Raw genomic sequence first — 17,123 nt, forward strand, 5'->3', positions numbered from 1 at the left:
TCTTTGAGAACTCTCGGGTGGATGCCATCCGGTCCCGGTGATTTGTCAGTTTTTATATTGTCCATTAAGCTTAGAACTTCCTCTCTCGTTACCACTATTTGTCTTAGTTCCTCAGAATCCCTTCCTGCAAATGTTAGTTCAGGTTCAGGGATCTGCCCTATATCTTCCACTGTGCAGACAGATGCAAAGAATTCATTTAGCTTCTCTGCAATCTCCTTATCGTTCTTTAGTACACCTTTGACTCCCATATCATCCAAGGGTCCAATCGTCTCCCTAGATGGTCTCCTGCTTTGAATGTATTTATAGAATTTTTTGTTGTTGGTTTTTATGTTCTTAGCAATGTGCTCCTCAAATTCTTTTTTAGCATCCCTTATTGTCTTCTTGCATTTCTTTTGCCAGAGTTTATGTTCTTTTTTATTTTCTTCATTCGGACAAGACTTCCATTTTTTGAAGGAAGACTTTTTGCCTCTAAGAGCTTCCTTGACTTTGCTCGTTAACCATGCTGGCATCTTCTTGGCCCTGGCGTTACCTTTTCTGATCTGCGGTATGCACTCCAGTTGAGCTTCTAATATAGTGTTTTTAAACAACTTCCAAGCATTTTCGAGTGATGTGACCCTCTGGACTTTGTTTTTCAGCTTTCTTTTTACCAATCCCCTCATTTTTGTGAAGTTTCCTCTTTTGAAGTCAAATGTGACCGTGTTGGATTTTCGTGGCAATTGGCCAGTTACATGTATGTTTAATTTAATAGCACTGTGGTCACTGCTCCCAATTGGTTCAACAACACTTACATCTCGCACCAGGTCCCGGTCCCCACTGAGGATTAAGTCCAGGGTTGCCGTCCCTCTGGTCGGTTCCATGACCAACTGATCTAGGGAATAGTCATTTAGAATATCTAGAAACTTTGCTTCTTTGTCATGACTGGAACACATATGCGGGTAGTTGAAGTCACCCATTACTACCACATTTCCTAGTTTGGATGCTTCCTCAATTTCATATCTCATCTCAAGGTCTCCCTGAGCATTTTGATCAGGGGGACGATAGATCGTTCCCAGTATTAAGTCCCTCCTGGGGCACGGTATCACCACCCACAACGATTCTGTGGAGGAGTCTGCCTCTTTTGGGGTTTCGAGCTTGCTGGATTCAATGCCTTCTTTCACGTATAGAGCGACTCCGCCACCAATATGCCCTTCCCTGTCCTTCCGATATAGTTTATATCCAGGGATAACCGTATCCCACTGTTTTTCTCCATTCCACCAGGTCTCGGTTATGCTCACTATATCAATGCTCTTCTCTAAGACCAAGCACTCCAGTTCTCCCATCTTGGTTCGGAGGCTCCTAGCATTAGCGTACAGGCACTTGTAAGCAGTGTCTCTCTTCAAGTGTCTTTGGCACTTGTGGTTAGGCCTGTGGTAATTTTGCTCTTCTGAATTTGTATCCTGTGCCTCTGCTCTCACAATGCCTACTTCTAGGCCTACCCCTTTTAAAATTTCATCATTTCTTTGGTTTTTATCCCAGGGGGGAGGTTTATTCCGAACCAGACCTTTCTCAGCTCCTGTCGGGTTTCCCCCCAGTCAGTTTAAAAGCTGCTCTGCTACCTTTTTAATTTTAAGTGCCAGCAGTCTGGTTCCATTCTGGTTCAAGTGGAGCCCGTCCCTTTTGTACAGGCCCGGCTTGTCCCAAAATGTTCCCCAGTGCCTAACAAATCCAAACCCTTCCACCCGACACCATCGTCTCATCCACGCATTGAGACTGCGAAGCTGGGCCTGTCTGGCTGGTCCTGCGCGTGGAACCGGTAGCATTTCAGAGAAAGCCACCTTGGAGGTCCTGGCTTTCAGCATCCTACCTAGCAACCTAAATTTTGCTTCCAGGACCTCACGGCTGCATTTCCCCATGTCGTTGGTGCCAACGTGCACCACGACCACTGACTCCTTCCCAGCACTGTCTACCAAACTATCTAAACGACGGGCGATATCCGCAACCTTCGCACCAGGCAGGCAAAAAACCTTGCGGTCTACACGCCCATCACACACCCCACTGTCTATGTTCCTAATGATCGAATCACCCACTACAAGGAACCCTCCACCCCCTGGAGATATATCCTCGGCACGAGAGGATAGCTGCTCATCCCCCAAGGAATGGGTCCCTTCTAAGGGATCGTTTCCCTCTTCCTCAGCTGGATGCTCTCCTTCCCCGAGACCATTGTTCTCCATGATAGCAGGAGAGCTATCATCGTTGGAGTGGGACACAGCTATAACGTCCCTGAAGGCCTCCTCCACACACCTCAAGGCTTGCTTCAGTAGATCAAAAGCCTTCTGACATTCATCCGTCCATACCACACGCTCAGAACACTTCTTCTTTGTTAATTCATGCAAGGGGGTTGCTATTTCCCCAAAATTTCTCACAAACTTCCTATAAAATCCAGCCACACCCAGAAATGCCCTTACTTGTTTTTTGGTTAAGGGGATCGGCCACGCTTGTATTGCCTCCACCTTGCTCCATAAGGGGGTGATTTTCCCACTCCCCACCTTATGTCCTAAATAGATTACTTCCTTTAGTCCAAACTGGCATTTCTTAGCTTTTATTGTGAGGCCTGCTTTTCTTAAGGCCTCCAATACTGTTGTCAGGTGTTGGACATGCTCAGGCACCGACTTGCTAAAAATGGCCACGTCATCGATATAGGCCACTGCAAAATCTGACATGCCTCGCAACACAGTATTGATTAGCCTCTGAAATGAACTTGGTGAGTTCCTTAGTCCCATGGGTAAGGTCACAAACTCATATAACCCATCTGGTGTACTGAAGGCAGTTTTGGCTCTGGATTGCTCGTCTAGTTCCATTTGCCAAAATCCTTTACAGAGATCTAGTGTAGAGATAATGGTTGCTGCCCCCAATAACTCTAACATTGCGTCTACCCTAGGCATAGGATACGCATCTGGGACAGTAATTTTATTGATTAGCCGATAATCAATGCAAAACCTTGTCGTTCCATCTTTTTTCGGAACCAGGACAATACTTGAGGCCCAGGGACTGATGGATTCCCTGATCACTCCTAATTCCAGCATATCTTCCACCTCCTTTTTGATCTCATTCAAAACTTTCCCATTCACACGGTACGGAACAGATCTGATTGGGACATGATCTCCAGTATCAATGGAATGTATAACTATACTGGTTCGGCCAGGTATGTTGCTAAAGAGATTCCTATAGGTTTTCAAAACTCTCAGAATCTCCTCTTTTACTTCCTCCTTCACCTCCTCTGACCATTCCACTTGATCTACCCCTCCTTTGTCTTTGCTTTCCTGTACCAAATCTGGAAGTTCAGGCCCACTTCCCTCAGGGAATAAGGTAACTTGCAACACCTGTACATCCCTGGTATGGTAAGGCTTTAACATATTTACATGAACCACTTTGCTTTTGTTTAATTGGTCTGTGGTGATTACATACGTCACTGTGTCAAGCCTTTCTCTGATGGTATATGGTCCTTCCCAGTTAGCCTGTAATTTGTCATGTTTCCTGGGTATGAACGCCATAACCATATCTCCCACATCATACACACGTTCCCTGGCTGTTCTGTCATACCAGTAACGTTGCTTCTCCTGTGCTTGACTCAAATTCTTTTCCACCACCTCCATCATTGATGTTAATTTATTGCGGAATTCCAATACAAAATCTACTACAGATGTTTTGTACTCTCCCAGGGTTCCTTCCCATGAATTTTTTAATAGTTCCAAAGGTCCCCTCACTTTTCTAGTGAACATGAGTTCAAAGGATGAGAAGCCTGTTGACTCCTGAGGGACTTCTCTGTATGCAAATAAGAAGCATCCCAACCGTTCATCCCAGTCTTGTGGGTGATCTTGAACATAGCTTCTGATCATGCCCTTCAAAACGCCGTTGAATCTCTCTGTTAACCCATTAGTGGCGGGATGGTAAGTAGTGGTCTTTAGATGTTTTAGACCACAACATTTCCACATACATTGCATCACGTCTCCCATGAATACATTGCCTTGATCTGTCAGCACTTCATGAGGGAAACCCAGCCTCATAAAGATTTTTAATAAAGCCTCTGCCACTACAGGGGCTTCCACGGATCTTAGTGCTTCTGCGTCTGGGTACCTGGTGGCAAAATCCACCACCACCACTAGATATTTCTTGCCATGCCTTGTGGGTTTGGAAAAAGGGCCCACCAAATCTATTCCCACTCTATAAAAGGGTTGTCCAATTATAGGAAGGGGCTTTAAGGGTGCCTTAGTCTTTACTCCACTTTTTCCCACCTTTTGGCATATTCCACAAGATAGACAATGTTGTTTTACATCTTTGGAGATGTTTGGCCAATAATAGTGTGCAGCCAATCTCCTCTTGGTCTTTTTTATTCCCAGATGTCCTGCACATGGGACATCGTGGGCTACTTCTAGCAATCTGGTTCTGTATTTGCTAGGTACTATTAATTGCTTCACTGGTTCACATTCATCCTTTCTCTCAGCAGGCATCCACAGTCTATATAAAATCCCATTCTCACACACAACTTGATTCCTCAGTTTGTCAGTGAAAGGAATCTGTTGGGTCAGAGCTTGTTCCTTTATCTGCTTCAAACTTATATCTTTTTGTAGCTCTTCCCTGAATTGATCTGCCTCATCATTATCAGAGACCACTTGATACAGTTTGTCTTCTTCAGCAGGCCTGCTAGTGGTTGCTATGGTGACCTGAGGCTGGTTAACAGATTCCACCCTGTTGTTTCAGCCCCCCCTTAATATGGCTTCTTTTTCTCTGCCAATTTGCTGTCTGGTCACTACATAGATCTTTCCTTGGGCGCCCATTACATCCCTTCCCAGTATTACTGGTTCTTGTTGCTGGGCATTAATGCCTACTTTATATCGGCCGTCTCGGCCTCTCCAAGTCATTTCCACCAGGGCCACAGGCAAACTTTCTGGTTGACCCCTCACTCCTTGGATAGTCACAGTTTCCTGAGGTAATATTTCCTCAGATTTTATTAAATCTGGCCTCAGTAATGTCTGAGCGGCACCAGTATCAAGCAATGCCCAATAATTTGCCCCTTGTACACTCACTTCCTCTCTCAGACTTGAATCAAGGTCTGTTACTTCTGTCCAGTTTATCTGGCAAAACTGAACCTTTTTCGCTGTTTCTAAAGCCTTGGGCTCTGTTTTCACTGCCCTTGTCTGAGCAGGATTACTACTGGGGTTGGCAACCTCACATTGAAAACATAGGTGCCCCGGTCTACCACATTTGTAGCATAATTTCTCCTCACTTTTAGGGTACACAGATCCACTCTGGGGTGTCCTGTGCCCTTCAGATTTTACTGGAGGACTCACTCGCTGTGATACCACATCCCCTCTGCCAGCGTTATATGGTCTGGGTTTAAAATCTCTTGATGTTTTCCCCACCCAGCCAGTTCTGTTGGAGGCGAAGTGATCCGCCATCTCTGCGGCCTCCTGCACCAATGTAGGGGAACGGTCTTTGACCAGGAGCCTTATTTCTGGTGGTAACTGATGGTATAATTGATCCAATATCATGAGGTTTTTCACCTCCTCCACAGACTGAGCTTTTGCACTTGTCAGCCATTTCCCAAATATGTCCATCAGTTTTGCCCCCAGCTCCACGAAAGACCTCCCTGTCTGTATCTGGCAGTTTCTGAAAAGCTTTCTAAAATAATCAGGCCCCAGTCTGAATCTTTTAAACACTGCTTCTTTGAATTCAGCATAGGTGATGGGCCTGTCTGAGGGGAAATATTGGTATACCTCAGCCAATTCCCCTTTAATCAGGTTTGATAAATACTGCATGTATTTATCTTCAGGTAGCCCCCACAACTGAGCTGCTTTTTCAAAGGTGCTGAGGTAAATTTGAGGATCTTGACCAGGCTCATAGACAGCAAAGTCCTTTGGAGTAATTTTTATTTTTGCTCCATCTCTGTCCTTTCTTGTTTCATCAGAATGAAACTTCTCTCTTTCAAATTTTAACTTTTCTACTTGTAATTCGGCATCCACTGCTCGTTGCTTCTCCCTCTCCTCAAATCCCAATCTCATTCTCTCAATTTCCAACTCCCTCTGTTTTTCTTTTTCTGCTGTTTCAAAGACCCTCTGCTTGTCTTTTTCCTCAGCCTCCCTCCTCAATCTCTCAGCTTCCAACTCTCTCTGTTTTTCCTTCCCATCAGCTTCCATCCTCATTTTCTCTGTTTCCATCCTCAACTTTTCTCTCAAATACTCTATATAAGCGGGATTGCTTAAGTATCCTTCTGGGATTTCTTCCCTGACAGGTTGTTTTTGCTGGGCAGTTGCAAATCCTATAAGTACTACCCTCAATTCATCTACCCCTTTACCCTCATGAGGTAAATTGAATGTTATGCACTTCTCCACCAGCTCCTCTCTTTTCATTTTTATGTATTCAGCCATGGTGTTTGAGTTCACTCACTCTTTGCCACACACTCTTTGCCAGTCACTCTCACAAGAAATCTTGTTTTGTTATTTCCGTTTGCCACACAACTATTAGGGATTCTCCAGTATGCGTACCACGGCTACAGCCAACACCTGTGACGTAGTCTCCTTTGTTCGTATCTGGATTCTCTGTTGTTCGTATCCCACCGCTACCGCTACTGCCACCACATGTGAGGCTTCCTTCCCTGGCTCTCCCTGTCAGGTTCCTACCTGCTCGTGGTTACTGCCTGTCACTAGGCACCACCAGGGACTCCACCAGTCCGGACCGCTCTCTCTTATGGTTTCTCTCCCTGCTCTAGCACAGATCTCAACAGATCCCCCTGCTAGGCAACCACCAGTAACGTCCCAATACTAGTATTCCCAGAGACTCTGAATACTGGTATTGTTATTCTCTTCACCGCTGCCACCATTTGTTACAGTTCCCCTTCAGCCTTGGTCATTACCTTACCCTCCCTTCTGGTCTGTGAAACCCCAGCCAAGGATCAGGCCTTTGGTAAACCAAATTAAGTATTTATTACAGATAACAAAGCTAACAAGATTAACAAGATTTCTTCTTAAGGCACATAAGCATATGGTTTTACTCAGTACTAATCCGAACTCCACCTCCCTCCTGGCAAACAACTCTCTAAACCCCACCAAGCAACCCACTCAGTTCTCTTCTCCCCCCAAAGATTCCACTCTCACTCTTCCTTTTATACATTCAGCCATTTTAAACACTCAGCCAATCATCTCGCATTCTACTGCCCATTCACTCCCCCTCTTTCACTCCACTTACCATGTATCTTCTAAACAACCAACACTTACCATATATACATTAATATAGGAACATCACACTCACCTCCTGAGGACTTGAAATCAAGAGAATGAAAAGAAACCCTGACTCTGAGCTGGATCCAGACTAAGTTACTTAAACTTAGTTCACAATGAAACCAATGGGACTTGTGTCATCATGACTAACTTGTTCCATTGATTTCAATAGACCCTAAGTTCAACTAAGCTTGCCTTGACTTTAGTATTGCGTTATCCAACATGGTGTCCTCTGAATGTTGCTGAACTACTCCCATCATCCCTAACCATTGGCCATGCTGGCTGAGGCTGATGGGAGCATTTTGGGTTTGATAGTGAATGTTAGGATAATACAATAGGCCAGAGTTTTGGGTGATAATAGAAGTCCTTATCAGCTTGATTAAGATAACAGACATGTTCATTTCTTGATGGTTGCTTTCAAGGCTGCTAGTTGAAACTATTTATTTTCCCTGCTTCATCCCCTGTTATGTGGCCCAGTCCTATGCCAGTTTCCTGATATGTGTTTCTTGTCAGGTTGGACATATTCCCAAGTAAGTGTGCATAAGATTGGCTACCCTTAAGCAGGGTTGGGAAACCTGCGGCCCTCCAGATGTTGTTTGATTACAGCTCCCATCATCCCTAGGAATTGCTGGCTGAGGCTGATGGGAGTTAAGAGTCCAACAACATCTGGAGAACATCAGGTTGGCTACACCTACTCTAGAGGATCCAGCTCGGATCCATGAGGAGCTCTGCTGACCACTGATTTTCTATTGTAGACCAGATGTTTCCAAGATTTCAGTGGTGCTAGGCCAGACCCTCTACAACAAAAGTACTGATGGCTCCATGAAGTTCCAAGTACAGGACTATTTACTGCATGAGAATTATTCTGCGATCACCAAGCGCCATGACATTGGTGAGAGCCTCTTCCCTTGTGTCCTGCACCCCTCACCACCATGCTGCAGCCAACCTTGCCGGACCCCTTGAAAGCCACATAACATCCTGTCCAATCCTATCTGCCCAAATTGCTTCTCATGAAAAAATTTTAGATAGCGCCCAGCTATACCCACATCCACCCAGAAAGGCCCATGGTTAATCTTTCAAGATTCTCATGTATCTCAGGGCACAGAACTGCAAGGCTTTAATCCAGGGATGAGGAACCTGTGGTGGCCCTCCAGTTGTTGCTGGACTCAATCTCCCATTATCTCTGACCATCGGCCGTACTAGCTGCAGATGATGGGAGTTAGGGCTCCACAATATCTGGAAGGGCACAGATTGCCTGTTCCTGCAATGCTGCCCTTAGAGGGAATAGAAAAGATTGTGCTGAATTCAGGGAAGATAGATGTCTGCTCACATGCCTTGTTGGTGGGGAGTTTCATTTGTCTGTCTCCCCAACTCCAGTCCAGATTTTCATCAAGAAAAATAATAATTTCATCCTCTCTGCCTACCTGGCCCCTGCAATCTGCATCCCTGAGCCCTGATTTACTACTAACCTGCTTTCTTGTACTTTCCCCAGCTCTGGTAAGATTGAAGGAGAAGGCACCAGGACACTGTGCTGTGTTTTCACACTCCATCTGGCCAGTGTGCCTGCCCAGTTCCATGGAGGCATTTGACACGAGCAAGATGTGCCAGATTGCAGGATGGGGACATATGTATGAAGGTGAGAAGGAAGTGGGCAGATGCAGACATAAAGACTGGGCAGGCCTTGCTACGCTTCCCATAAAGATACAAGCCTGCTGGCCACCATTTCCAACAGAGAGGAAAGGCACAATGCTGCCTCGTGTTCTTCCCTGTCCCTTTCTTATCAGCCGTTTCTGAAATACCTGCTCATTTTGGAGGAGGCAAAACAAGGTACCAGATGCTGCCTGCAATTCCTTACTGCCTTTCCCATCTTAATATATAGAATAGAGGCGATTTCACTGATCAACACAGGCAGTCCACAGCACTAAGCTCTTCTGTATAAGAGAAATTGGTTCAAGCTGGCAGCAGACTCATGGAGTTACAATGTCTGGAGTTTTCTCTATGGCCACAAGGCCAAATGGAATGAGGACTGATGTGTGCTCGAATGTATTTGTTCACTGGTGTTCTGTTCATTCCCTGCAGGAGCCGACAAACTTTCTCTGTATCTGCAGGAGGCAGATATGCCTATCATTCCTTATGAGCAGTGTTGTTCCCCAGAGGTACATGGGACCCGCATTACACAAGACATGCTGTGTGCTGGATACCTGGATGGAAGAGCTGATGCTTGTCAGGTGAGTCTTTTTTGAAATATTGGCAGTATAGGGAGAACTCTGGCTCACAGGACAGAACATCATTTTGGTGGAGACAGACATTCATGTTTGCCATGTTAAGTACACATTCAGAGCCCCCTGGACACGCACCAAATGTTATACCCTTTATCCAAAAATGCACATTGCACTTTGAAGCCCAGTAAAGCTTCCATTTTCTTAGTTAAAAGTTGGATCCTTTATTCTGGGGTGTACCTGAGCTGACATGCTACATTGCACCTTGACCTCTCTCCAGTCCTGCTCTTCTGTTCTGTTCCTCCCAGTTCCAACCAGATTATCCTTCTGTACACATGTTAAAGTGCCTGTGTGCTGTATACCAATAGCTCAATAGTGACTGCGACCAAACCCACAAATCAAAGAGAAGTGCAAAATTGCCTTTGCAAAGACTTGAAAGGATCTTGGCATTAGCAGGCTCTCATGAGTCTAGCACACATTGCATATACATTGTTTTCCTCTTACCTGCCCCTCTCACACAAATTTATTTCCCTTGCATGGACATGGATCACTGGACAGACTTTAAACTTGTCGGATTTTCATTTTTTCCCTTTAAACTAGAGCCCTGAAGTCCAACCCACTTGAGCCACATGTAAAATATTGACTCTGGGATGAGGGGGCAGAGTTAATTACCTACTGTACCCCATGAGCCATATACTGGTATACAAGTCCAAATCAGTGTCTGAGTAATTACTTATCAGGTATTCTAACAGCCTATTTAGGAAAGAAAGGAAAAACTTACTTTTGTTGTTACTATTGTCAAACAATTGGAAGTCAAAAGCTAATCTTTTACAAATAATCCAGAGATCTACCAGTAGATCCCAAATTACTTTCTGCCCACCATTCCTTTACAGTATGATTAGGCTCTGCATGTATGTTTTGCTTTCTCCCCAAATTTTAATTGGCCATAAATTAATCTCCACTCACAGCAGTGGTTAATAAACAGACTTTTTCCTGAACTGATAAGCTCCCCTTGACAAGTTGATAAGAAGCCAGTACAAGAAAGGTAAATGTGGTACTGATAACTAGCCCTAGTCTTTCAATGGATCAAAAAATGCCTTCATCCCAGATGGGTAAAGATGGCAGTGCTTGCTGGGGCTGATGGGAGTTGTAATCCAAAACCTCTGTAGGGCACCAGGTTGGGGAAGGCTGCTGTAGCCCCACAGCTTGATCAGATCAGAAGGCAAATAGTCGCTCATTACACTAGGAACAAACGTAAAGGCTAAAAACTTGAAATGGGAGAGAGTCAGGTTTGATTCTGGCCTTGGCTGATATATTTCCCCCCCCCACTTTTCTGTGTTGCAGGGAGATTCTGGTGGGCCCCTGGTGTGTGAGGAGCAGGGAGTGGCCACCCTGCGTGGCATCATCAGCTGGGGCACAGGCTGCGCCCTGGTGAACAAGCCTGGCGTCTATACCAGTGTCTCTAACTATCTCAATTGGATCCAAAGCAACATGCATTAGCAAGCCTGAGAGGGCGATTCCACAAAGCCCAAACCCATGCAGCTGTCTCTTTTGGGTTCAGTTTCTTTCTTTATAGCTGTTATTGATCTGCTCTGTGTATGTCTGTGCAATTCCACTAGACTGGACAGTGAGTATACAGAGGTTTTTTAAAAAAATCAAAGTTGTTTGTGTAATTTACCATAAAATCAACCAAACGTCAAGCAAAATAGACAAGGTCCATTGTCCCATGTCGGCACTATCTTTTCTGATGAAATGTTGCCAGGGATTCCAGCATGACATGGGATTGCCTCTCATCCCCACTAGGATCATGCACGCTGACTGTTCTCATGCACTGGAAAGCCAGCTGTGTCTTGCCCTCTCCCCTCAAATTTCTCCTCCATACTTTCATCCTCCTCACAGAACGTTAGCACATTTTTTGCCATGCACCCCATGTTCTTCAGGTCCAGACTGTGTCATTCTTGAGAGGAATGAAGAGACTAGATAGGTGTGTTTTTGAATGCACAGAGCTGTGGAAGCTGTTGTCCTGTGGTGGCCATGACCACTCAAAATTAGCTCTCAGCAGAAGAGCTTCTAGGAATGGAGTGCCAAGATTGCAGGCCTAATTTGAGCATGTTTATATCTTATGCATGTGCCCATAAGAAGAGCAAATTTAAAAAAATTGTTGAGGGAGGGGGAAAATAGATAGATTAATCTCTGCAGACTCTGAACACTAGAGGGCAGCCCTGGTCCACACTATCTCCAGTAAGAGACTCAAGAGCGTGGAGGGCAAATTTGCATTGGCTGAGACTAGAAACTCATTGAACATAATTGTTATCTCCAATTTATGACATATGCTGGATAAGAGAGTACAGAGAGTCATGGGATGATGAATAGGGGTATGCCCAGCCTACCAGGATTCAAGTGTCATGGAAGCTGAGACATAGAGCCAAGCTGAAACAAGAAACCTGCAACTGCAGGTGCATGATGCAGAAGGATTTTCAGAAGGTGTACAGTATGGTGCCATTCTCAATGAACTGAGAAGAAAAGATGCAATTCTAAAATGTTACCCATGTTCATGCCCTGGCAGAAAACCATGGCACTGTACAGAACATGCCACAGCATGTGTCTCAGGGCTCTTTTTCTGCTTAAAGCAGGAGTGTAGGACATGTAGACCTCCAGATGTATATGCAAGACACATATGTGCATAATCTTCATGATGGCTCAAGCTTGCAAGAAGACAACAGCTCTGGTAACCAGCTCTGAATATCTCTTTGTCTATTTGTATAAATGGTGGCACAGCTAATCAATGAGGATGGCAAGATGATAACAGATGACAAAGAAAAGGCAGAAGTGCTCAGTTCCTACTTTGACTCAGTCTTCTCCCAAAAAAGGGTCTATGACCCTCCTGGGAAACATGAAGTAGAAGGGGCAGGATTGGAGCTTGAGATTGATAGACAAATGGTCAAGGAATACCTAATCACTTTGAACGAGTTCAAATCTGCAGGCCCAATAAACTGCATCCTAAAATATTGAAGGAACTGGCTGAAGAACTCTTAGAACCACTGTCTATTATCTTTGCAAAATCATGGAGGACTGGTGAAGTGCCAGATGACTGGAGAAGAGCTAATGATGTCCCTATCTTCAAAAAGGGCAAAAAGGAAGAACTAAGAAACTACAGACCAGTCAGCCTAACATCAATCCCTGGAAAAACTCTGGAGCAGATTATAAAGCAGTCAATCTGTAAGCACCTTGAAAACAATGCAGTGATTACTAGGAGCCAACATGGATTTATGAAGAACAAATCCTGCCAAACTAATCTTACCTCGTTTTTTGATCGGGTAGCCTCCCTTGTAGACTGCGGGAATGCTGTGGACGTAATATATCTCGACTTCAGCAAAGCTTTTGAAAAGTGCCCCATGATATTCTGATTAGCAAGCTAGCTAAATGTGGGCTGGATGGAACAGCTATCAGGTGGATCCACAGTTGGCTCCAGAATCGTATTCAAAGTGCTTATCAATGGTTCCTTCTCAAACTGGGTGGAAGTAACGAGTGGGGTACCACAGGGCTCAGTCTTGGGCCCAGTGCTCTTCAACATTTTTATTAATGACTTGGATGAGGAGGTACAGAGCATGCTTATCAAATTTGCAGATGATTGGGGGGCACAGCTAATATTGTGGAAGACAGAAAGAAAATTCAAAGAGACCTTGATAGGCTGGAGCATTGGGCTGAAAACAACAGAATGAAATTCAACAGGATAAATGCAAAGTTCAACACTTAGGAAAAAGAAACCAAATGCACAGTTATAAGATGGGGGATACTTGGCTCAGCAGTACGACATGTGAGAAGGATCTTGGAATTGTCGTTGATCAGAAGCTGAATATCAGCCAACAGTGTGATGTGGCTGCAAAAAAGGCAAATGCTATATTAGGCTGCATTAACAGAAGTATAGTTTCCAAATGGCGTGAAGTATTAGTTCCCCTCTATTCAGCACTGGTTTGGCCTCATCTTGAGTACTGCGTCCAGTTCTGGTCTCCGCACTTCAAGAAGGATGCAGACAAACTGGAACAGGTTCAGAGGAGGACAACAAGGATGATCAGGGAACTGGAAACAAAGTCCTATGAGGAGAGACTGAAAGAACCGGGCATGTTTAGCCTGGAGAAGAGAAGACTTAAGGGGAAATATGATAGCACTCTTCAAGTACATGAAAGGTTGTCACACAGAGGAGGGCCGGGATCTCTTCTCAATCATCCCAGAGTGCAGGACATGGAATAATGGGCTCAAGTTGCAGGAAGCCAGATTTCGACTGAACATCAGAAAAAACTTCCTAACTGTTAGAGCCATACGACAATGGAACCAATTACCTAGAGAGGTAGTGGGCTCTCCAACACTGGAGGCATTCAAGAGGCAGCTGAACAGCGATCTATTGGGAATGCTTTGATTTGGATTCCTGCATTGAGCAGAGGGTTGGATTTGATGGCCTTATAGGCCCCTTCCAACTCTACTATGATTCTATGATTATATTTGTCAGTCCCTGACCATTTTTAACAGAAAACCAGCCTGTGAATCATAGCATTTGTGGTGCAAAGTCTTCAGATTGTGTCAAGGCACATGATGCAGGGTACCATAAATTTCTAAAAAGCTGTGGTGGTGCCATTCTATGCCAGCACAAGCTATGCTGGTCTTGTCAACAAATCAGATCTATAACATGGAGAAATTCACATGGGGCCATCCCATGAAAGTAGCTCTTTGCTAAATTAGGGAATATTTTCTAGAAAATGTCTTGAACCCAGGTCTCTTACCATATATAGAGCATGAAATGCCAGATGTCCAAGCTGGATTTAGAAAAGGAAAAGGTACCAGAGATCATATCTCAAACATACATTGGATAATGGAATGGACCAAGGAATTTCAGAAGAAAATCACCCTGTGCTTACAGCAAAGCCTTTGATTGTGTAGATCATGAAAAACTATGGAATGCTTTAAAAGAAATGGGGGTGCCACAACATCTGATTGCCCTAATGTGCAACATATATTCTGAACAAGAGGCTACTGTAAGGACAGAATATGGAGAAACTGATTGGTTCCCCATCAGAAAGGGTGTGAGACAGGGGTGCATTTTATCACCTTATTTGTCATCTATATGCAGAACATATATGGAAATGGACCAAGATGAAGGAGGTGTGAAAACTGGAGGGAGAAATAGCAATAATTTAAGATATGCAGATGATATCATACTACTAGCAGTAACCAGTAATGATTTGAAACTAATGTTGATGAAAGTTAAAGAGGAAAGCACAAAAGCAGAACTACAGCTGAAAGTCAAGAAGATGAACGTAATGACAGCTGAAGATTTATGTAACTTTAAAGTTGACAACGAGGACATTGAACTTGTCAAGGGTTATCAATACCTTGGCACAGTCATTAACCAAAATGGAGACAATAGTCAAGAAATTAGAAGAAGGCTAGGACCGGGGAGGGCAGCTATGAGAGAACTAGAAAAGATGCTCAAATGCAAAGATGTATCACTGAACACTAAAGTCAGGATCATTCAGAGCATGGTATTCCCAATCTCTATGTATGGATATGAAAGTTGGACAGTGAAAAAAGTGGATAAGAGAAAAATCAACTCATTTGAAATGTGTTGGAGGAGAGCTTTGTGGATACCATGGACCGCGAAAAAGACCAATAATTGGGTGTTAGAACAAATTAAACCAGAACTATCATTAGAAGCTAAAATGATGAAACTGAGGTTATCATACTTTGAATACATAATGAGAAGACATGATTCACTAGAAAATACATTTTGTTGTTTGTTGTTATATGCCTTCAAGTCGATTATGACTTATTTATTTATTTATTTGATTTATTAGACAACCCATCTGGCTGGTTACCCAGGTACTCTGAGCGACGTACAAAGCAAAAACATATAAAACATCACAACATCAAAGGGCTAAACAGTAAAAACTAAACAATAAGGTAGAGGCAACTGAGTTTCAGTGATAGGGCTTCTCGTCTGTATAGTCTGAAAGGTGTAACTTCAGATGGAAGCTCCTGGTGTAAGTCTTCCCACTTATGGCAACCCTATGAATCAGTGACCTCCAAGAGCATCTGTCATGAACCACCCTGTTCAGATATTGTAAGTTCAGGTCTGTGGCTTCCTTTATGGAATCAATCCATCTCTTGTTTGGCCTTCCTCTTTTTCTACTCCCTTCTGTTTTTCCCAGCATTATTGTCTTTTCTAGAGAATCGGGTCTTCTCATTATGTGTCCAAAGTATGATAACCTCAGTTTTATCATTTTAGCTTCTAGTGACAGTTCTGGTTTAATTTGTTCTAACACCCAATCATTGGTCTTTTTCGCAGTCCATGGTATGCGCAGAGCTCTCCTCCAACACCACATTTCAAATGAGTTGATTTTTCTCTTATCCGCTTTTTTCACTGTCCAACTTTCACATCCATACCTAGAAATTGGGAATACCATGGTCTGAATGATCCTGACTTAGGTGTTCAGTGATACATCTTTGCATTTGAGGACTTTTTCTAGTTCTCTCACAGCTGCCCTCCCCAGTCCTACCCTTCTTCTGATTTCTTGACTATTGTCTCCATTTTGATTGATGACTGTGCCGAGGTATTGATAATCCTTGACAAGTTCAATGTCCTCATCGTCAACTTTAAAGTTACATAAATCTTCTGTTGTCATTACTTTAGTCTTTTTAACGTTCAGCTGTAATCCGGCTTTTGTGCTTTCCTCTTTAACTTTCATCAGCATTCTTTTCTCATCATTCCTGGTTTCTGCTAATAGTATGGTATCGTCTGCATATCTTAAATTACATTAATGCTGGGAAAAACAGAAGGGAGTAGAAAAAAGAGTAAGACCACACAAGAGATGGATCAATTCCATAAAGGAAGCCCCAGACCTGAATTTACAAGATCTGAACAGGGTGGTTCATGACAGATGCTATTGGAGGTCACCGATTCATAGGGTCACCATAAGTCATAATTGACTTGAAGACACATAACAACAACAACAACAAGGGCTTCCCGTTATGTGTATCACTGTCTCCCAGACACTGAACAAACAGGCTCTGTATCAGCTGAGCCTGAGTTTGAGAACACAGCTTTTCTTATTGCCAACCCATTCGTGTTCCTGGAAAAGGATATAGAAATGTTTTGGTTTCAGGGCAACTTCAGGCAACCTGTTTACTTAGCATTAATCCTGATTTGCTTGCACAAAGTACGTACAGTGGTTAGATAATGTCCAGTCTTTTTTGAGCATTTGTTCTGATTTGTTTACAGGGTGGTTATATGACAATGAACATTCATCCCGTATTCATCATGATTTGCTCGTGCAGTGTTTATACATGTTCCCTTTAATCATTCATTCATCCCATACTTTTCAATACATTTCTCTATCACTTTCCAAACCTCAAAAGCCTATTTTTTTAAAAAAGTGGATTTGTTGTGCTAGGAGCTACAGAGCCTTTTAATTCACTTTAAATGTGCAAATCTAAAGTTCTGGTATATGCTTGAATCCCCCTGCAAAATACTGACAACAGCCTGGAGGCACCCTCAGTAGTCAAAGCTTTACCTTCAAGCTGTCCCTGATATGAAAAACAAGGTCTTTATCATTGTAAGATTAGATGGCCAGGAGCATTAGGTGGTTTGTCTTCCGTA

The 17,123-nt window shown here is 43.6% G+C and overlaps 1 protein-coding gene across 1 annotated transcript in view; it reads left to right on the plus strand.

The window, feature by feature from the left end:
- F12 (coagulation factor XII) overlaps positions 1-16,873 on the plus strand; it is a 35,343-nt gene extending 18,470 nt beyond the window's left edge. The window contains exons 11-14 of the mRNA XM_061617639.1: positions 8,009-8,145; positions 8,746-8,889; positions 9,333-9,481; positions 10,817-16,873. Coding sequence (XP_061473623.1) covers positions 8,009-8,145; positions 8,746-8,889; positions 9,333-9,481; positions 10,817-10,972 — 586 coding nt within the window. The 3' untranslated portion in view covers positions 10,973-16,873. The remainder of the gene's footprint in view (positions 1-8,008; positions 8,146-8,745; positions 8,890-9,332; positions 9,482-10,816) is intronic.
- Positions 16,874-17,123: the final 250 nt, after the last annotated feature.

This window comes from Rhineura floridana, chromosome 3, assembly GCF_030035675.1.
Source record: "Rhineura floridana isolate rRhiFlo1 chromosome 3, rRhiFlo1.hap2, whole genome shotgun sequence".
Taxonomy (NCBI): domain Eukaryota; kingdom Metazoa; phylum Chordata; class Lepidosauria; order Squamata; family Rhineuridae; genus Rhineura; species Rhineura floridana.